Source organism: Tarenaya hassleriana, unplaced genomic scaffold (genome assembly GCF_000463585.1).
Source record: "Tarenaya hassleriana unplaced genomic scaffold, ASM46358v1 Cleome11, whole genome shotgun sequence".
NCBI classification, from domain to species: domain Eukaryota; kingdom Viridiplantae; phylum Streptophyta; class Magnoliopsida; order Brassicales; family Cleomaceae; genus Tarenaya; species Tarenaya hassleriana.
Window position 1 is genome coordinate 754,058 of NW_010961290.1, and position 21,008 is coordinate 775,065.

Genomic DNA, 21,008 nt, shown 5'->3' on the forward strand with positions numbered 1-21,008 from the left:
ACCCATACTTAGTAGCAGAAACAAAGCCAACAAGAACAGTATTAGGCTTTTCTTCTTCATATTCTCCTCTCTCTAACAGATGAGGAGATGCAGTGTTTGTTGATGTATGTATATATACAAAGAACCAAACAGATAAATACATGGAGATATTTGACTTTTTGGTGATTTATATTAATAACAATAAATTAAATGGTTTGATTTAAATAAATAAATAAAGAAGAAGAAGAAGATGATGAGGCTAGCTTTTATAATGAGATCATAAATGCTGCATGGAGAAATGGGCGATTATATATATATAGAATTAAATTATGATGACAAGGAAAGGTCGATGAAGGACAGAGAAGTCAAAGCTTTGGCATCTTTGAGTCAACGCTTTTATTTCGTTTTCCTAGGAAACATCACCTCTTCTTTGTTTTCTCTTCATTTTCAATATTACATTTTTTTTCCACTTTCAATTTATTTTCCCTTTAATTCAGTAAACCAATATTACTACTTAATTATCTTTCCATAATTTCTTTTGCATTCATATCTACCTCTTGCCAGTAGATGATGATCCAAAAAGAATCGTCATTGGGGATAATATATAACGTAATTGGAGCATTTCTTTTTTAATTATTGCAAAATACAGTATGCGTGCGTACATAAGTAAATCATAAAAAAATTTACAAAAATATGTATATAATTGTTGCGTTGGAGATTTTATATCAAAATGTAACATTTTTTAGAATGAAATAAATCTAAGAAGGGGGAATAATAAAAGGATCTGAAATACCAAATTTTACCATTTCAAGAAAATAATTGTAGATCATAATCATCCTATAATTTCAAGCCTTAAAAAGATATGTTCGATGGAGAGCTCATTTGTTTATAGACTTCCAAAGCCACTAATTATTTTTTTCAGTATAATCACCGACAAGCACACGTAATCACGTGTGCACTAGTTAATTGGTATTCAAAACCCATCAAAATTAGAGCTCAACATTGTGATTATCCTTAATTATTTTTTAAAATTTAACCCATTATTGTTTATTATTAAATGTTTTTTTTTTCTAAAATTAATTGGTATCTCGCTGCTTTTCCTGCATTTGGAGAAGGGTTATTAATTATTTGGTTTTCTTCCATTTTAAATTGATCTTTTTCAATTTAAAAATGATATAGGGACAAAAATCTAAAACTTATAGAATTAAAATTTTCAATTTTCCATTGATTGATAATATGTTTTCCTTGTAGTTTCTGTTTTATAGCACTTCTCTTTTATTTTATACATTAAATCATTTTTTTTGTCATTTATGTGACATGTCTGACTAAAAAACGCTCAAACATGATTTTTCTATCACAGATTTATTATTATATAACCCTTTTATTTTGGATAATTTACGCGTAAAAGGAGAGAAATCTAGAAAAGTGTAGAGAGAGTGATGTAGATAACATCAGTTGGGAAATTATTTTAATAATATTGGGAAATTATTTTAATAATAATAATAATACAAGTAACACACCCACATGACTTATTAGGGATTTGAGTTGTCCTGTCAATTTATCCTTATTTTTCTTGTGTTTTGGAATTAGAAATTGAAAAACTAATTACTTTAATGTGGGGGAAAGGACCAAACCACTGATTTGAATCCGACCAGAACCTCTGACCAAGTCGGAGACTTTGAAGCGCAAACTTCTAACTCATTCAGAGGGTTCTGATTGAAAGTTTTAGATTCAGCAGTAGCCCTGAAACAGAGCATATATTTGCCGAGTAATGAGCCAGATCGTGAACTCATTCAGAGGCTTGTGCGAATCGAAGGCTTCGAGTAGTCCTGCTTGGATTGGACTCGCTCTGATCCACGTTTGCTTCTGGTATTCGAGAGAAAGCAAATCCCTTTTTGTTCCTCTGATAGACGAGGCGACCAAGGCCAAAGAGCTTCTGCGTTCTTGGTGGATGTAATTTTCTGATTGTTTCTCGAGAAATAGTCTGGTATCGGCTACTGGTGAGAAAATCCGAAATGGGTTTTGTCGAATCGCTGAAATCGGTGAACTGGGATCTCGAATCGTACCCGACGTTCCAGGATTTCAAGGTTCTTCCGCTCTTTGCAGTTTTCTTCCCATCGGTTCGGTTTCTTCTCGATAGGTTCGTTTTCGAGGTAATATAATCAAATGCGTTTGGATTGTTGTTTTCATATTTCTTCATACGCTTGCAACTGTTTCTGAAGTCGCATTTATTTCTCTGTATATGTTTTCTTTTTCCCTTTTTTTTCCCATCATGTTTCCGCCTGTTCATTTTTCTTTTTAAAATAACTTAAATTACCTTTAATTGGATCCTACTTATGTTGTGGTTTCTTGATTGGAAGTTGCTAGAAGGTTAATCATTACTAGTCTTTTTGAGAAAAAAGCTGGTTGATTCTATGATTTTCACACCATGGTTTTTGGTTTTGGAAATGCTGGTTATCGTATACTCTTGCGGATGCAAACTTAGAGGAGATTGTTGGTTAGGGTACTTTGAATGTGCAAAAGTTTTAAACTTTGTGAGTTTAATCCCATTTTAACTTGACCCTGATGACGGAGACGTTGGTACTTGTAGAAATTGGCCAAAGTTTTGATCTATGGGAAACAACGGAATATGGGTGATGACATAAAGGAGAGAAGGAAGAAAGTCCGGAAATTCAAAGAGTCGGCATGGAAATGTGTCTACTACCTGTCAGCCGAGATTCTTGCCCTATCTGTGACTTATAACGAACCTTGGTTTAAGAAAACTCGATACTTTTGGGTAGGGCCAGGTGATCAGATGTGGCCTGATCAACAAATAAAGTAAGATAATGCAGATTCCCTTTATCATGATCCTTTAGTTCAGTTGTTGAGTTATTCTTTCATTAGCTATAATATTTTTACATTTTCAGGGTAAAGTTGAAGTTGTTGTATATGTTTGCTGCTGGGTTCTACACTTACTCCATGTTTGCTCTGATATTCTGGGAAACGAGGCGTTCCGACTTTGGAGTTTCCATGGGCCATCATATCGCTACTCTTATTCTTATTGTGCTATCCTATTTATGTAGGTATGCTTCCTTACACATCCCATTATCGGAAAATGTTATGAATCAGAGGGTTCTTGTGGAGGGAAACATTCCACCTCACTTTGGTCTTCTTGTCTTTTTTGTTCATAGATTCTCCCGTGTTGGTTCTGTTGTGTTGGCACTTCACGATGCCAGTGATGTGTTCCTGGAAGTGGGGAAAATGTCCAAATACAGCGGAGCTGAAAGTATTGCGAGCTTTTCATTTATTCTCTTCGTCTTGTCTTGGATCATACTTCGCCTTATCTACTATCCTTGCTGGGTCCTTTGGAGCACAAGGTTTGCATATATTAGTATCCATTATTCATCATATACTTTCTTTTTTCTTCCCATTCATTCACATAATTCTTCTTGACTTATGGTATCATTGTAAAAATATCCACTGCAGCTATGAAGTTCTTTTGACGCTTGACAAGGAAAAACACCCGGTTGAGGGACCAATCTACTACTACATGTTCAACGTGCTTCTGTATTGCTTGTTCATCCTTCACATTTATTGGTGGGCTTTGATATTCCGGATGCTTGTGAAACAAATACAGGCCAGAGGCAAGCTTAGTGAAGATGTCAGATCGGGTAAGTGAAAATTATTTTTCCACAAATCCATCTTTGGTATCCATCCAAGTAGAATATTCAAGAAGTTTATGTCTTTCTGCAGATTCTGAAGGTGAAGATGAGCATGAAGATTGATAGCAATGATTCCAAACCCTCTATACACTCAATGGTACATTTTCATCCTTACACACATGTGTTTTCTCACCATTTGGTTGTTCTTAATCTACAAGTTCAAAACATTTTGATTTTATGTTTCTCTGTTTCATCATCTGAACCAACAGATTAAGACATAGAGAGAGAGAGAGACCTTCAGCCATTGACAACTGACAAGCAACGAGTGCATGTTCTACTAAACTAACACCTTGCTCCATCTTCCTGAGTGTTGTAAGTGCTAAGTTGCCTTATGGATCAGATGAAACCCGTTTCCATGGGTTCGAAGAACTCTGGAAAAAAAACATTTTTTTTTTCCGTTTTCCAGGATTTGGATCTTTCTTCTCCATTGGAATTGTGTCCATTGATTTATTGCCACATTGCTAAAACCATTCAGTCTTTGGTTCATAATGTTAAAAGTCGGTTCGTCTCAGTATATGTCTTTGCCTGTTTCTGTATATTACTGTGTTTTATTTAGTAGCATTTTTGCTAGCTATAGACCAAGCAAACTTGAAGAACTTCCATCTCTTTACAACCCTTGCTCAAACATCATAATTTCATCTCTTCACAATCTCTGTGATAAAATCATATCTGCAAATTATCCATACAATCTTCAAGTAAAATCTTCCTGACAAATGTTCCAGAACTTACAATGTTGTCTTGGTCGGACAGACTGAACCAACACTCTTCTAGGTCTGCTTCTCCGTCAAAGGTACATTTTCTCTCTCCGTCTCTCTCCCATTTTCTCGGCAGCCAAACACTAATATTTCTCTTTTCTTCCTGAGTAATTCTGCTAGGGGTTTATGATGCTCTCAGTCGCTTTGAAACTTCAGAAAGTTATGTGGATATGGGAAATGTTTTGCTAATTTTCGAAACTTTAATTGTTCTTCTGTTGTTTTATCATCCAGTTTTTTAGATTTAGAATTCCTTGGATCAGAACATGGCTTCTTGTATGAGACTATTAGATGGGACGATTTTGTGTGCTTCAACGAGCATTGTGTTGATATCCACAGCGTTTCTTGTCCAAGTCCGAATTGGTCATATCATATTCATAGATCTGTCTCAGACCGTAGGGATTGAGTTCAAGTTTCAGTCTTGAAACACAGATTTGTAAAAAAAAAAAAAAGAGAGAGCTGGATTTTGATTATTACCAAGACGATAAAGCGCTGGTAAACGCAAGATTTGTGATTAGATTTTTCTTCTAAGCTCTGAAGTTATTCTCACGTAGTTCTTTGGGAACACAAGATTTGTGATTAGATGATTGAGGTTTCTTTTGCTGCATTGCTTGTTGGATTCAGCTCAGATGCATGATGGCAATATATATGAGAAGACATGGAGAAACTTCGGTTCCCAGCAATTGAAATGCATATGTGTTTACTTTTACCAGAACCAACGGAATAAGTCTAGTTTACATATGTTAGTGCATCAATATCAATCTTATCTTTGTGGTCTTGTCCTAACAGTTTCATTCATCAGCAACTTAATCGCATCTTTGATGTTTGTGTTGCACAGAACCTTGATCAAATCCTGAAATGGAAGACTTACTAACTGAGATCTCTCCACCGTCAAGATTCTTCCAAGAAGATCTCAACAACTTTGTCTCTCTCCATCCGATCACGTTCCATCTCCATTCATCGTCATGTCCAGCCCAAAGCCAGAGATGCCTCTTCGACCGTCTTTGCTCACCATATCCATTTCTTCACCATCTCTATAAATCTTCCACAGTTTATCCTCTAAAACCCTCATCAGAAGTCCCCTCATGCCTGAAATCCCGTTTTCTGAAAAACACTGTTGAACCCTCTCATTAGGAGACAGATCCTGCAACATATATTCCGTCAATGGCACCAACGATTATTTGATTCTCCTTGTCTCAATCCAGCTCTCTGTATCTCCATTGGTCAAGAATTTATCCCCGAGAGGGTTATAATCTCGGATTCCATTCAAAGTCGTAACTTCAGGGTTAGGCTCTCACCAGATATGACTCGTACATATAAGCTCGAGACATCCTCCGAATGAAAAGCAGCTGCTGGCAGCAATTCTAGACACTGGTCTGGCGAATCTGGAATACTATCCACCTGAGAGTGTGGTTGATGGCCTGAGTTCCGCCCTTTTGAGCCAATGTCAGCTAAAGAGGTTGTCTCCTGGCCCGACGAGTTTGGTCCCCTTGCTGCAAGACTTGTCGGAGCTCTGGTGAAGAATTTTATCTCCGGTCTGGACTCCGTATTGTAAATGATGCTCCTCGAGGATTATTCTTCAAGAACAACAAAAAGCATTCTGGGGTGGATCATGAACTGTATGCTTGATCAACTTTGCTAGGAGAACCGACAAACTTCTCAAGTGTGTTACCGTTTTCATTACGAAAAGTCTTTGTTGCCCATGATCATGTTTTGTCTCTTCTACTCGTAGAAGTTCATGTCTCCCCGAAGTGATTATGCAGAGGTGGTACGTTATCAGAATCAAATCTCCAACAGAAAGAAAAATCATGCCCATGTCCAGATTCTAATCCTCGTACGGCATGGCATGTTCCTTTGATTGCCAACTTGAATGAAAGCTAAAAATGGTGACTTTTTTTTTCCCCTAAAACCAAATGAATCAAGGATGCGAACCGTATCAATGAGTGAATAGTGATGGTATTATTGTCGAATGAATCCGGTTTGACATTTTTGCAGTACCGAGTGAGTGATACGAGAAAACCAGAAGACAAAAAAAAAAGTTTTTTTTTTGGTGTTGCCAAACACAGCCTTAGCACGAAAGTCCCAATTCTTAAAAAAAAAAAAAAAAAAAAAAACTTTCTCCGTCGTCTCGATGAGAGCGAAGTCTCTGAATTTTTTCTTTGGCCTGTGAATTTCGTCCATACCTCCGATCAAAGAACTCCATAAACTCACAAGGAGACGGTAATCGTTTTCAGTTGATGGTATGGTTTGCGAAAGGTGAGATTTTTCCTTCTGGGTAAGGTTCTTATGTTTCTTCATTCGATTTTTGCTTTGTTTTATTGCAATGTAGATTCATCTGTATCTATTTTTCCGATCAAGGTGGGAACTTGTCCGATGCTTCCCTGGTTTCTGTTTAGAATTTGGCGGATTTCTAAGCCGGTTGATTAGGGTTTAAGATTGTGGGGTTTTCTGGGTGTGCTGAAAACGATCGATTCTTCCTAGGAACTGAGATTTCTTGTCGATCGAGAAAACAGGGGAATTGATGAATTCGGGTGTTCTGAGCAGGTTTTATGGGATTAATTTCGGTCTAAATAAAGCCTTTTCTCTGGGATGGAGTGGAGATTTTGTTCTGATCTGATATTTTATGACGCGAAGTGAGTTCTCATTAGGAATCCATTTGCTGATTTCTCTGTTTATCAACAGATGGGTGAACATTTGTCTATGGACCTTATAAGTGATCTGCCTCAGAGCATTATTGAGAACATTCTCACCCGCCTCCCCATTAGAGACGCCATAAGAACGAGCGTCTTATCGAGCAAATGGAGGTATAAGTGGTCTACCCTTACTCACCTTGTGTTTGACGAGAAATGCATCACCCCTTCCAACGAACGAGGCCTTTTGGAGAACAACCTTGTGAGATTTATAACCGGAGCCCTTCTTCTTCACCAAGGTCCCGTCCACAAATTCCAACTCTCGACCCCGTCTCTGCAATGCTGTCCAGACATTGACCGGTGGCTGCTCTTTCTTTCAAGGAATGATATCAAGGAGCTTATTCTTGAGTTAGGGGAAGGCGAGTGGTTTAGGGTTCCTTCATGTGTCTTCAATTGTACAAGACTAACCCGTTTGGAATTGTGCCATTGCGAGTTTGACCCGCCTCAGATTTTCAGAGGGTTTTCGCATTTGAGGAGTCTTAGCCTCCATCAAGTTCTCGTCGCCCCTGAAGTGATTGAAAGTCTTATCTCAGGCTGCCCTCTCCTCGAGTTCTTGTCATTGTCCTACTTTGACAGTTTGGTTCTTAGTATATCAGCTCCTAATCTCAAGTACTTGTATCTGGATGGCGAGTTCAAGGACATTTTTCTTGAAAATACCGTCAAACTAACGTCCATATCAGTTTCCATGTACATGAATGAGGATTCGGCTGAACATTTTGAACAAAGTTCAGCTTCCAATCTTATTAAGTTCCTTGGAGGTGTGCCCCTTCTCGAGAAGCTTGTTGGCTATATTTACTTCACAAAGGTAACATGATCTTTGATGCTTTGTGATTTTGATTTTAAACCTCGTTTATTATCCAGTGGCTAATGTCGCTTCTCTCTCTTTGCTTTTTGTTCAGTACTTGAGTATAGGCGATGACCCTGGAAGGCTACCAGTTACTTATATGTATCTGAAGACCATAGAACTTTACCAAGTAAGCTTTGAAGATGCAAGTGAGGTACTTGTTGTTCTTCGGCTGATCACCCACTCTCCTAATCTAAGAGAGCTCAAAATTTCGGTATTCTCTCTCTCTCTCTCCCCTTTCATTTCTTGATGAATGCCAAGTTTTCTCTAAACAAGACCATTACATCTGATGAAGCAATGAGACTAAACATATATGCATCCTATAGTTGATGTTTAGAATTCCGATATTAATCTTCGATCATCTTCCTGGATGGGTTTTGTTTCGGAGTGGATTTTCCTTCACTTATTCAAACATCAAACATGTTCCAGGGTTCGAAAGAGTGTTCCGACTACAAACTACCAAAACTTAGATACGTGAAGATCACCGATGTGTCTGGCATCAGGAATGAGCTGGACTTCATCGGATTCTTGCTCGAGAACTCTCCCTCACTTGAGACAGTTCTCATCACACCGTGTTTTTCAGATGCAGACGCGAAGGTAGATATGCTCATCGAGCTTCTCAAGTTCCCTCGTGCTTCTCCCCGAGCTCAGATCCTTTTCCTTCAAGACCGGAGCCTCTGCTGCTGAGTGCGGTCAGATGTCTAACATAACAATGTTTGGTGTAAATCCCATGGAAATGTAATGTGAAACTGATAGTGTGGATCTTCAAATTCTTTCATTAAACTTTCGGCAAAAAAGAATCATGAATGTGAAGCCAGTTTTTCACTGAATCCTATATACTGATTCAAAGGAGTCAATATTGGAAATGTTTGTTTATTGCCAGTGGAATTTGAGCTTCTTCATATCATCTTACCAAGCAAAAGTTACATATTAACAGTCTTTTGAGTGCCCCAAATCTGTACACATAAACCTAGTAATAGTATACAAAACCCTTAGTTCATCACCACCAGAAGTACCCTCTTGACATTGACATGCAACCATTGTCTGGTTCTGACAGATACCAGTCCGAGACATCTCTGGTTACCTCGGACCAGACAGCTCCATGGCTTGAACCAAGAGGGTGGAATCATCGGTAAGATCCGAATACCGTTCTGAGGAAGAGAACTCGTTGGGTCGGCTGTAACTCCGGTGGGTTTCGGAGTTCCTCTGCTGAGAAGCCTCCCATTTCTCAGCGAGACCGTCCCCTTCCAGCATCCGAACCACTTCTGACATCTTGGGACGGTGGCTAGGGAGATATTGTGTGCAGAGCAGAGCCACTTGAACCATTTCTTCTACTTCGATTCGATCGTAGTTGTTCTTCAGGTCCTTGTCCACTATCAGCTCTAGCTTCTTCTCTTGATGCACTTTCTTCACCTGCAGTTCAACCAAATACCCCTAAAATTTTAGCAGACCAAAACAAGACTCGCAGCCCATTTGGATTTTTTGCACTTTTCTTCCATTTCTTTGAGCGAAAACGACAAGAAATGTTTGAACTTGCAAGAAAGTGCCATAAAGATCGAAACTTTTTGTTTTGCTGAGACTGGAAACGTAGCTTTTGGTAAAACTTGAAACTTTTCCAATTCAATCCAAATTGGGTCATTTTGTTTTGTTTGAAAAATATGTAAAAGCAGAGGGCAAATCCTTCCTTACCCAATCGAGCATGGCACCTTTCTGGTTCGCCGCTTTACCAAACTCGAGAGCTCTCAATCCAGAAATCAGTTCGAGCAGAAGAATCCCGAAGCCGAACACATCTGTCTTCTCCGAGGACTGTCCGGTCGATAAGTACTCAGGCGCGATGTGACCCACCGTCCCTCTCACGGCGGTGGTGACGTGCGATTCACGGTGGTCAAGCAGCTTCGCCAACCCGAAATCTCCGACCACCGCCTCGCAGAAGTCGTCGAGGAGAATGTTCGCTGCCTTCACGTCTCGGTGAATGATCTTTGGGTCACATTGTTCGTGTAAGTACAGTAACCCTCTCGCTGCTCCCAGTGCGATGCGTTTCCTCGTTCCCCAATCCAATACTGGTTTTGCTGTGAGAGATCATCATCATTCATGGAGACCCACTTGTGAGAATCGAATTGTGAAACCAAAAGTTTCCAACTTTGGGCAATGGGGATGCTTTCTAATGGGGAATCGTGAAATGCGTAGAAATATAAGGTGTTGTTTTGGAGTTCTACAATGGGTAGAATCAAAATTACTACTTCGGATTCTTTCCCAAGGATAATCTTTCGAAGATCCACAGTTCTAGGTCTTGCAGAAAATCTTGCAGAACCACAAGATTGTATCTACAGAATTTAGGTATAGTTCAAGAATTTATATGGATTGCTCTGCAATGTGTAGTATGAACGCAAGAAAAGATTATACCTTTGAGACGAAAAGCAACGCTGCCATTGGACATGTAGGGATAAACAAGAAGCCGCTCAGAGGAAGTGGTGCAGAAGCCGTAGAGGCGGAGGAGGTTGCGGTGAACAGCGAGACTGATCATCTCGACCTCCATCTGAAACTGAATCTCCCCTCCAATGGCGTTTACGTCTTTTAACCTCTTCACGGCCACCACAGAATTGTCTTGGAGATGCCCTTTGTACACATTCCCAAACCCTCCTTTTCCAATCAGATTCTTGCTACTGAAGTTATTTGTTGCTGCTTGGAGTTCTTTGAAACTGAATCTCCTAAGGTTCCCTAGGCAAAGGTCTTCCCTGTTTTGCTCTGAAACTTCACGCACAGAGGAGGAACACAAAAGTCAACTTATGTTTACATTATAGAAGGTAACATCTCATAACAATTATCGATTTTATTTGCCCCCTGGTGTTGTTGATTCATCGGTATGATCGTGGAAAATGAAGAAGAAAAGGGCTTTATAGTTACCATTGACATCAAAGAAGACTTGCTGGTTATGTCTTCTTCTCCACCAGAGAAGAAAACCGAAGCCGAGAATCAACAAGCAGACGCAGGTAACGCTCAAGCCGAATGCCACTGCAAGTCTCCGGCTTTTACTTCTTCCGGAAGATGCTACATCTAACAAGTGGATTAACACTTTTTTAACTTGAGATTTAATTGCTACTATTTAAACAAGATTATATTAAACTTTTCTCAGGAATGACAAAGGAAACGAGGCTTAGAGATTGGAGTTTGGAGTTACTTTGTGAATTGTTCAAGGACAAGTACATGGGAATTGGTTGGGTCCCATTGCAGTCTTTCTCAGTCCCAGTTGGGCAAATCTGAGGGTTTCCCATGACACTGCATTCCAAAGGGGAAAGAGATATACTTTATTATCATTCAATGTGTACACGCATACATATACATGTATGTATGTACATTTCGTATAAAGATGCGTATAAGTGTGGAAGACAGTGTATCGTAATTCACCCTGTTCAGAGACAGGGTAAAACAGAGCAGACTGAATTCTTTGCAAGAAGGGACTTACTTGAATGTCTTGGCGAGTGATCTTGGAACTGGTCCACTCAGGTTATTATACGACAGATCCCTAAGAGAATTTTCAGACCAACAAAACAAAAACTCGTAAAAACAAACTTTATCTCCCCCCAAAAAAAATGAATTATAAAAGAGAAAAGATGAGAGAGAATTTACAGAAAGGTAAGTTGGGTCATGTTGGCCAAGGAGGACGGAATTGTTCCTGTCAGTGTGTTATTATTCAGCCTCCTGTTCCACATTTCCACAAGTCCCTCCATAAGTTTTCAAAGAATATATCCATTTAAAATAAAAAGGACTATATATTATTATAAATTTTTAAAAAAAAAACCGTTTATCAATGCATTATCATACCTGGAATGGGTCTAAAGCAAAACTTTAAAAATTAAAAATAAAAACATAAATATTAAGAGACATACAAGTACTGGAGACTTGTTGAGTGAGAGAGAGTGTCTGGGATTTGGCCAGTGAAATTGTTACTGGAGAGATCAAGTGTTTTGAGTTTTACAAGTCTCCCGATCTCAGAAGGAATATGTCCTGAGATATAATTGTTCTGCAGGAGCCTGTTCGAATTCCAACGAAATAAAATAAAAATATTATACAATTTCACAAAATATACCCCAAGATTACAAATTTACACAAAACAGTAATAATAACGATGAATACTCACACAGTCTGCAGATTTGTCAAGTTCCCAATACTGGGTGCGAGAGTTCCTGATAAATTCTGGCTTGGAGCTCCTCTATACACACACACACACACAGAGACACATAATCTTTAAACATGCATGTCTGAAGACACATAGATACATGCATATACACATATACATGGACGCGTGTTTGTTGTCTGATGACAGAGGAGATACAAACAAGCAGAGAAGACATGTATGTATGTGTATGTATGTATGTGTATATAGATATGTACTTACAGGGTGATGACGAGACCATCAGGAGAGCAAGAGACCATGTTCCAACTACAAGGGTCGACTGCGGTTTCGTCCCAGTTCTTCAGAACTTCATGAGGATCTACCAGAGAATTCTTTATCCCCATCAGGGCAAGAACTGAAGAACAAGAAGAAAGATTTCGTCAATCATCTTGACAAAAACGTGTTATGATTCTTGAATCGTTGGACTTGGAAAAATCTCTCTGAGTTTCAGTTCTTTTTCTTTTTAATTACCTTCATAGTTGACACCTTTATCAGTGAGCTCTGCAGAAGAAGACCCCAGAAGGAGGAAGAAGAAGATCAAAGAGCGGAAAACATAACTATGTGTCACCACTCTTCTTGTTCTTGTCTCCTCCATCTTTTGTCTCTCTGAGTTTCTGTTTTTGGTTTCTCTTAAAGTGTAAGGTTTGGTTCTAAATTTGAATATATATATATATATATATATATATATATTGGGGCTTTTCAATTCATTCTCCGACTGAGTTTTTGGCTCCCAAGCATCAGTCAGAGAGTGTTGAAACTCAGAGAGAGAGAGAGAGAGAGAGAGAGAGAGAGAGAGACGCTTGGAAATGATTTACTTTAAGGTCTTATACTGCAAACCATAATGGTAAAGTAGACGCTTTAATAACAACATTTCCTTCTTGATTGTATATTTTGTATATCGAATCTCGTGATTTGTCTTTTTTAAAAAATTATATGACAATAATTTTTAAAATAGTTATAATTTAGCAATCCATAATTCTTCAAAATGATAGAAACGAGTACGTGCCGTCTCAATCTGAATGGAAAATGAAACCTAAAACAAAGCTGCGTGTTAACGAAAGGTTGTTTTCATTGGTACGTATAATGTATTTTTGTATGGGTGTGTGTACATGCATGGCATATTTAAGCATGATATGACTATAAAATTAATTAAATCAAAGCAGGTAAAAAGTAAAATCAATCTGTTAAGCACCACTAAACTTTATATTAAAAAAATATGATAAATTCTTTCCGGAAAGAATAATTAATCAGGCAGCTTCGCATCGCACAAAGGGCGATAAAAGTCTAAAGTGAATTTGTTTTTGTTTTATTTCATTTGTAACATATCTGCACACATCTATCGCTACAATGATATGAACGAATTCAATAATATATATAATAAGGTGAGATAAAATTGTATAGTCATTTATCAAAAAAATAAAATAAAATTATATAGCCCGTGAATAATATAAGATGGGACGACCAGTCGCGCGCAAAGAGAGACAAAGTGACGCTGGAATTTGCCTTTTCCTTTTTCACGGAGTCGCTTTTAACTAAATTATTCCCACTCATCCCAAATAATTAAATATTTTTTTTATCAATTAATATCTTAAAATGTGCAGTGTCCTATATATGTCCATGGCCAAACATTTGATTTTGAAAAATCTAAAATGGAACTGAAGCGAATAAAGTATAATCTTGAGTTAAATATTAATTTCATATGATTTTTCTAAAATTAAATTAAATTAATACACAAGAGTATTAAAAAAATAAAATGGTATTAAAAAAAATGATAACCTATAAACAACGTGAAATACCAATCCTTAATTTTGGCAGTCGTCAAAATAAATCAAGTACACGTTTGCTCACCATGAAACCCGATTTCATTTAGTTATCGAAATATAACCATTAGAGTAATAACATAACAATTTTAGTCGATTATAAGAGAACGAAAACCCTAACTATGGCATCATTATGAATCTAAACATTCTATTTTTTTTATATTCCCGTAGTTAATCAGAATAAACATTCTATCTACAAACCGGATTTTTTATCTTTTTAATAATATTCCTTCCGTTTCATTTTAAATATCGTTTAAGGATACTACACACAAATTAAGAAAAATAGTGTCTTAACCAAAATACCCTTATTTATTGCACAGATAATTATTACTTCTAAATATGTAAAATATTTAAATATTATTTATTAAGGATAAATTTGGAAAAAATAATGTAAAATACATTGAAAATAGAAAAACGTCATTTATTTTGAAACAAAAAAATTGTTCTAAAACGTTAATTAAACAAAGGGAGTAATAATTAACAAAGACGTACTTGGAATCTCGAGGGGTGATCATTATCATTCTCCCTCCAAACGGCTCCCCTTAAATTCCTAATTAATGATCAATGATAGCGTAATTACTCATTCCAACTTTTATTAATCCGATAAATTTGTTACTATTGAGATTATTGTCCATTGTTGACACAAATTAATTAATTAAATCACATCCACTAATTAAACTCGTATATTTATACTTTCCAATTCTACCGTAACCTTCGACCTTAATTAATAATAGCTAAGTCTAATTATTTTCACTCCTCATTTGCCATTACTAGCTAATTATTTATCCGGCTGATTAAGATATTACAAAAGCCATAACTAATCCGATAATCTTTAATTAGATAGACTGATTAATTATAGATTTTGCTTTAATAATTTACGACCCCCTAATCAAATCTTGTCAACAGACAGTCACTTAGAAACAAGAAAAAAGCAAACAGCTTTAAAAAGCAAAAGCTGTCCACCTTCTCCTCTCTTTCATCATTGCTTCAATTTCACATTTCTTCATTTTCCCATTGGCTTGTACCCTTTTTTCAGGCAAATATCAAATTATTTTGTATTCGGTATTAATCATAATCGAATTTACGCATATTGCATTTATACTTGCCCCTGTTCTATGATCCACTTGCCTCACCAAATTTTCAGACAATTATACAACGTAAATTTCAGATATGTAAAAAAAAAATAACCATGTGAACGACCGGTTAATTAAGTTATTTATCGCGTTTATATGAAACGAAAATATATACATGGATCGAGAGGAATTATATATTTGACTGAACTGTAGTGGTCTAAAGTTACTAACAGATAAACTAATGAGTTGGATTATTATTATTATTCATCAAAAAAAATTTCGTCGGGACAATGATCACAAAGAGCTTATCTAAGCACACAAAAAAAAAAGAGAGTTCACGTAATGATTGCATGTGTTTGTGCATGGATACACGTGCAATGCGACCCTCTAACCGAACTCCGTTCTTTCTTCCTCTTCATTAGTCCCATTTCTTTGACCGCATCTCATCATTGCATTTGCAATTTCCCTTAGTATAAAATTATATAACCTTCTAGTTACTATATGGTTTCTTTTTTTTTATAAAGGTTACTATATGGTTTTATATAAGGAAAAAAATAACTAGTCCTCCCTCCGGGATATAATTTGTTCACGTGGGGCATAGTGTTGGTGCGTACACAAGAACAATATTGTTCCAAAATTTTATTAGCCCGATATAATCTGATTGGATATAGATTCATAATTTTTTTTTTATGATCCACGGCATGTGATGCAATGATTTATATGTGACCCATGGCTTATGGTAATTAGAATGCTTCCTTCGTGGGCAATGAACATGTTAATTTTGGTACCCTAATTGTTAGTTTTGAACAAATATATTCAACAAGTGTGTGTATATGTGTGGATATATCATATATGTCCATCTATATACCCATGCATGATCTTAATAAGCATATGCCCCCAAATGGGTATGAAGATATTCTTCTTTTCTTACAACTTGGTTTTGTTCGAATCCTACATCGTAGCTGTTAGTATTCGTCCTTATTGCGATATAAATGAAATATAGTCGATTTGATGTATCGGAAATCTGGAGTCATCTCATAACCTAATATATGACAATATATAACTTATATTATTATATTAGATATTGAAGTGTTTTCTTATTGGAATTTAGTTCTTGGATTTATATATTTCGTTGTTATCAACGTTTAAAAAAAATCTGATACACCAATCAAATCGGATACGAAATCAACAGTAGAATTTCTATTCCATCCCAATTGAATTGTAACCTCTTAGGAAATAAAAAATACACGGTCCATTTCCGTTACATATTACATTATTGTTACATGTGTATCCATGGGACTTTGTTTTTAATACCATTTCTGATTATATATATATATATATATATAAACCTAATTTCAAGAGTTAATTATGTGAATATAAAGATAAACGCTTCCAATTAGAGGGAAGTGCTCCGATCAATCTCAAAACCCATTTGCGCTTATTTTTCCCAAAAAAAAAAATACAAATTTCGTACTCAGAATATAAGATAAGATTTTGCATATCTAATACTCGGAAAGGTTGTCGACACACGTACACAATTTGGATCAAAATTTGGGGTCATAGTTATATATTGGTTCAATTAGTTTTAAGTCTTAAGTGCGATTCTATTTAACAAAAATCTTATATTTATCTTTGGTTCGATTCAAAATTTATTTGGATTACCTATTTGAGTTTGGTTTTATTAAAAAAATTATTTTATAAATAAAAGTTTGATTTTATCTATTTTTCACTTATTTTTAAATTCAATTAAGATAATTTTATAAAGATATAACTAATCGATTTTTCAAATTGGATTCGATTTGTGTATAATAACGTATTATTCTAACGATTTACTTCATATTTCTCGATCAAAATAAATATATATTGTGAATATCATTTTGGTTCGTACTATTGTTCCTCCACTCGCAGGGTTTTGATGGGTCATATTCACAAATTCTATTTTGTCTCAATTAGGGCCACGATAAAAGGGGGGAAAAAAGGTTAGCATAAATTCTTTGATAAAGTCGGGAGACACAAAAGCAATTAGGACAACTCGCACCCCCTCTTTCTCCTTCGCTTTTTCCTTGTAGTGCTTGTGGTTAGAATCCTTTTTATTCCATTTTCGTAATTTTTGTTATTTCTTTAGAATTCCTTGTTTGTTATTATCATTATTTTTTTTATAATTGAAACGAAATATAATTAAAATTCCAAAACCCTAAACATCCTTTGTCGAGATTTCAATGTTCTGTCCATATGCCAAAATCATAGTGTCCACACAATTCTCACGTTGGAGTACGGAGATAAATTGAAATAAAATGTGATTCGCTATCCCAATATATTACAATGATTAAACATTGATTAGAGAGACATAGAGTCCGGTTGTAGTCTTTCTTTCTGATTTGATACACTCTACGTGAAATTGGGAAAAGGCCAAAGTCTCATTTCACATCAATTCACAAATTCACTAACCAAACCAAAAAAAAAAAAAACAAAAAAAAAAAATAGACCAAACAAAATGACTTTTTTTTTTCCCGACATCGAACATGGCCCCTCCAAGATCTTCACGTTACAAATCTTGTGCATGCAATGCATCAGCCCCTTCTTTCATCCTTTTCTCTTGCTTTGCTAAATTCCAATAGATATTATTTTTGGTACGATCGTATCAAGACATTTTCTTAGTATTCCCTTTCGCTTTTCGTAATATTTTAATACCATAGGCTGCTTTGTTGCATGCAAAGGCTAGGCTGTTGTATGAAGTGACTGACCATTCGACAAAACAATCACTTATACCGACAGTGCGCGTATTTAACAAAAACTAAGCAAATATGTACGATTTCGAAATTCAAATTTATGGTACTTTTCTATATCCATGAAACCCATTTCATTAAATATCATCTTGCAAGTGATCCAAGAATGCGTTGGAGAGTTCTAACTCGATCATGAACAGATGCATTGAATGCAATCTATACACACAATCCACGAAAGGAAATGGGCAACAAACATGAAATAGATTTGGAGCAGACCACAGTGAAAAGCTTCAAACTTCAGACACAAATCTTCTGGTGCAGCCACCAGAGAAACTACACAGAACAACATTCAAGTCTTCACAACACGACACAACAACACAAACTGCAATCATCGTAACATAACATGTCCACACAGATCTGCAATTTGCCTTTTTTATTCTGACAGAGAAACTAAACGGAAACAGAATGAAACATAAACCCTTCACTCTTCCTCTTCTCCTTCAACCATTTCTTCCTCTTTCCAGCAACAAGCAAGAGTCGACTTAGGAGTGTCACATTCCCCACTCTTGACAAACTTCTGGTAGACAACTGAACCCCCGAGTTCAAGCTCCTCTAGGCATCTCTCTTTGCTGCAGTATCCCTTGACGTCCACCGCTGAGCAGCTGTGGTTCAGCAACTCGGTTCCAAGGTCCAAGTGCACAGCCATGGAGAATTCTCCCGGTTCGAAACAATCCAATACCCTCTTCACCAGCTCGTTCAGATTCAGGTTCTTCAGGTCATACCCAACAGTTTCAAAGCTTGCGTAGCTGAACCCATCTTCTGGTGTCACGTGGATGGTCGAGACTGCATCTCCTTCAATGGAGTTCATCGAATAGCCACACGGGTCGAACTCAAAGTCGCAGTCCTGCTTCAGCAACTCGGCTCCAAGATCGGCGTGTACAGCTATGGAGAATCCTCCCGGTTTGAAACAAATCAATACCTTGTTCACCAGCTCGTTCAGGTTCAGGTTCTTCAGGTCATACCCGACAGTTTCAAAGCTCGCGTAGCTGAGTCCGTCCTCAGGTGTCACATGGATGGTCGAAACTGCATCTCCTTCCACGGAGTTCATCGAATAACCACATGGGTCGAACTCAAAATCACAGATTTCTGAACCCGGAAGGAATTTTCTAATGCCGGAGCCTATGGTCATCTCAGCTGCTGAACCCGAATGACATTTGTAGAAAACAGAAGCTTTTTCCCTGTCCAGTCCAGTCATGCAAATCTCCAATGTGTAGACAGGTTCACAGCAAACAGATGCATCTGCAGAGGTGGCAGAATAGACATGCCACCTTTGAGGGTTACTCTCAGTCCCTCCCATCACAAAAGCCTTGCTTCCTGAGCCGAGCTTACCAAAATAGCCATCGAGCACACTGACTTCTTCAGAGAAGCTACGGTGAGGGTACGACTGAGCTCCCGGGAAAATAAAGCTGCCACGAGTGTAGCGGGCAGATCTAACAGCAAGAGAAAGGGAATCCGCCAGCCTCAAAATGGGTGGGATTGATAAGAGCAACTTCGTAGTGCCACACGTTTTGATGATGATCTTGTAAGGATAAACAAAGAGGCTAGACTCCGAGAGCACATATGAATCAACATAAGCATTTGACAGCGATGACACGATAGTGCACTCTGCCGGGCCCAGGAATTCATCCAACTGGGATTTAGAGAGAGCCCGAAGGCCCTTCCCCTCAGGATCAAGAAAGACACTAGGCTCATGAAATGATATTTCGAGCCTCTTCTCAAAACCTTCGAAACCAATAGCAGAGACTGTCATTTTTAGACCAAACTACTGTAATGGAGCAGCAAAGAAACTAGTAAAGGGGCTATGGACGGCAAGAGATCGCAATTGCAAAGAGACCAGAAGAGGAAGAAGAGGCTGAAGGAGAGGTTGGGCAGGAAAAAAGCAAGTAAATTTATGCTACAGCCAGGCAGTGATGAACCACGTTTAGTGGTTAAAGCGAAAAACTTTGAGGAATATCAGGATGGTTTGCGGGTGATCTGCAAAAAGAAGAAAGAAACCAACGAAAATATTAGCATTTCATAAGAAAACAACACATGCTTTCCCTGTTTCCCCTCATCAATGGAAATGAGAGTACTAACGTTTGAGTAAGCAGCAGATCTGAACTTCTTGATTCCCCCGTTTGGTCGAACGTCTTCAATGCTGTATCCGAGAGGAGCTTCGTAGAAAAGAACCCTATTACTATTACTACTACTACTACTAGACTTCTTTTTCCCACCTTTAGTCTCCATTGATCATTCGCTTCACCTGAATAAATCATCAAGCATCCAGATTGATGAGCGAGTAAAATGGCATCAAAAGATTAATACAACTCAATAGACCATAGAGCAGCATGCTTTACAAAACAATTATCATCCAGAGAAGACTACTAATTTAGAAACCCAGATCAAGTTGTAACACAAAAAAAGAGCAACCTTTGAACCCATTTGAACATCATCCATGAACCAAGAAATAATCCATCAAAAGGGCTGAAGCAGAATAAGCAAAAGTACACAACAGATACATGATAAAGAACATAGATAATCACGACTCAAAGCATCGCAACTCAAAAAATTATCAAAATTGAAATCAGAAACGCGTCACTTTACATTTAAGACTGCAAATATTCACCTATGCTAAAAAAAAAGTAATCGTCAAGCGCACATCAGATGAAGGAAACTCATATAAATCAGAAGCAAAAACAATAAATATATTGCAGGTTCCAATATATATTACCCACTTCCGGATCATCAAATGCTAATAGAACTTATAACTCTAATCCAACTTTTCGTATCGCGAATAACGGGCATGTAACAATAATCGCAAAGTTAGAAGCTTTTCATATCGCGAATCCAAGAAAAACCCTTTATGCTTAACATTACCAGGAAACATAGCAAGAAGTTGTGAAGAAAGCTTACAAGACAAAGTTTAAAGATTTACGAATCACCCAATTCTTGAGACCCAGAAACCCTAGCGCCAAAGATCTGCGAATGGTAACAAAAAGAGAACACACCAATTAAACACGGAAGGGGAAACCCTACAAATTCCAGAATCAGAAAACGATAAAAAAAGGTTGAAACTTACATGAAATGACAGGCGGATCAATTCAGAAACAGATCAGATTGGAATTCGGAATCGGAAAAGGATGTGTTTTTGAATTCTCTCCTTTCTTTTTCTTGTTCTCTTTTGTTGACGAAGCTCTCTGCGAGAGGCGA

The 21,008-nt window shown here is 37.3% G+C and overlaps 6 protein-coding genes across 13 annotated transcripts in view; 3 read left to right on the top strand and 3 right to left on the bottom strand.

The window, feature by feature from the left end:
• Positions 1-155, bottom strand: part of LOC104805226 (phytosulfokines 1) — a 1,169-nt gene extending 1,014 nt beyond the window's left edge. The window contains exon 1 of the mRNA XM_010529715.2: positions 3-155. Within this exon, the coding sequence (XP_010528017.1) occupies positions 3-60 (58 nt within the window). The 5' untranslated portion in view covers positions 61-155. The remainder of the gene's footprint in view (positions 1-2) is intronic.
• Positions 156-1,739: 1,584 nt separating this feature from the next.
• LOC104805228 (LAG1 longevity assurance homolog 3) lies at positions 1,740-6,135 on the top strand. Of its 8 annotated transcripts, none has more exons than XR_002023815.1 (9): positions 1,740-2,132; positions 2,570-2,796; positions 2,886-3,041; positions 3,150-3,335; positions 3,445-3,629; positions 3,712-3,777; positions 3,890-3,992; positions 4,403-4,470; positions 4,556-6,135. XR_002023815.1 is itself a non-coding variant. In XM_010529717.1 (7 exons), exons 1-6 carry the CDS (start codon positions 1,995-1,997, stop codon positions 3,741-3,743), a joined length of 924 nt encoding a protein of 307 aa, XP_010528019.1. In that variant the 5' UTR covers positions 1,740-1,994; the 3' UTR covers positions 3,744-3,777; positions 3,890-4,194. The 8 variants fall into 8 exon arrangements, 2 of the variants coding, with proteins under 2 accessions (XP_010528019.1, XP_010528020.1); XR_002023814.1 differs by having other exon boundaries at positions 5,271-6,135; XR_002023818.1 differs by having other exon boundaries at positions 4,431-4,470.
• Positions 5,291-6,135, top strand: LOC104805227. Its single transcript, XM_019201603.1, is given in 5 exon segments — positions 5,291-5,359; positions 5,362-5,650; positions 5,653-5,786; positions 5,788-5,887; positions 5,890-6,135. Coding segments are annotated over 5 exon segments (690 nt in total). The 3' UTR covers positions 5,988-6,135.
• Positions 6,136-6,500: 365 nt separating this feature from the next.
• LOC104805229 (F-box/FBD/LRR-repeat protein At1g13570) lies at positions 6,501-8,803 on the top strand. Its single transcript, XM_010529719.2, is given in 4 exon segments — positions 6,501-6,688; positions 7,115-7,927; positions 8,022-8,226; positions 8,355-8,803. Coding segments are annotated over 3 exon segments (1,317 nt in total). The 5' UTR covers positions 6,501-6,688; the 3' UTR covers positions 8,654-8,803.
• A 22-nt stretch (positions 8,804-8,825) lies between these two features.
• LOC104805230 (protein NSP-INTERACTING KINASE 2) lies at positions 8,826-12,949 on the bottom strand. Its single transcript, XM_010529720.2, has 11 exons — positions 12,612-12,949; positions 12,363-12,495; positions 12,105-12,176; positions 11,854-11,997; positions 11,594-11,665; positions 11,430-11,489; positions 11,145-11,242; positions 10,871-11,020; positions 10,370-10,717; positions 9,656-10,035; positions 8,826-9,379 (listed from the first exon to the last, which is right to left on the bottom strand). Exons 1-11 carry the CDS (start codon positions 12,733-12,735, stop codon positions 9,047-9,049), a joined length of 1,914 nt encoding a protein of 637 aa, XP_010528022.1. The 5' UTR covers positions 12,736-12,949; the 3' UTR covers positions 8,826-9,046.
• A 5,015-nt stretch (positions 12,950-17,964) lies between these two features.
• Positions 17,965-21,008, bottom strand: LOC104805231 (S-adenosylmethionine decarboxylase proenzyme 3). Its single transcript, XM_010529721.2, has 5 exons — positions 20,878-21,008; positions 20,712-20,777; positions 19,896-20,061; positions 18,639-19,793; positions 17,965-18,413 (listed from the first exon to the last, which is right to left on the bottom strand). The coding sequence occupies exons 4-5, from the start codon at positions 19,567-19,569 to the stop codon at positions 18,241-18,243; spliced, it is 1,104 nt and encodes a 367-aa protein (XP_010528023.1). The 5' UTR covers positions 19,570-19,793; positions 19,896-20,061; positions 20,712-20,777; positions 20,878-21,008; the 3' UTR covers positions 17,965-18,240.

Excerpts from the sequence above, each read along its gene's own strand:
- LOC104805230 (XM_010529720.2), bottom strand. The coding sequence starts at position 12,735 with ATGGAGGAGACAAGAACAAGAAGAGTGGTGACACATAGTTATGTTTTC. Across the intron at positions 12,177-12,362 it reads GATGGTCTCGTCATCACCCT|AGGAGCTCCAAGCCAGAATT; the intron begins GTAAGTACATAT and ends GTGTGTGTATAG. Across the intron at positions 9,380-9,655 it reads AAGGTGCCATGCTCGATTGG|GTGAAGAAAGTGCATCAAGA; the intron begins GTAAGGAAGGAT and ends GTTGAACTGCAG.
- LOC104805231 (XM_010529721.2), bottom strand. The coding sequence starts at position 19,569 with ATGACAGTCTCTGCTATTGGTTTCGAAGGTTTTGAGAAGAGGCTCGAA. Across the intron at positions 18,414-18,638 it reads CGACTTTGAGTTCGACCCGT|CGGTGGACGTCAAGGGATAC; the intron begins GTGGCTATTCGA and ends ACAGCTGCTCAG.
- LOC104805228 (XM_010529717.1), top strand. The coding sequence starts at position 1,995 with ATGGGTTTTGTCGAATCGCTGAAATCGGTGAACTGGGATCTCGAATCG. Across the intron at positions 2,133-2,569 it reads TCGATAGGTTCGTTTTCGAG|AAATTGGCCAAAGTTTTGAT; the intron begins GTAATATAATCA and ends TGGTACTTGTAG. Across the intron at positions 2,797-2,885 it reads TGGCCTGATCAACAAATAAA|GGTAAAGTTGAAGTTGTTGT; the intron begins GTAAGATAATGC and ends TTACATTTTCAG.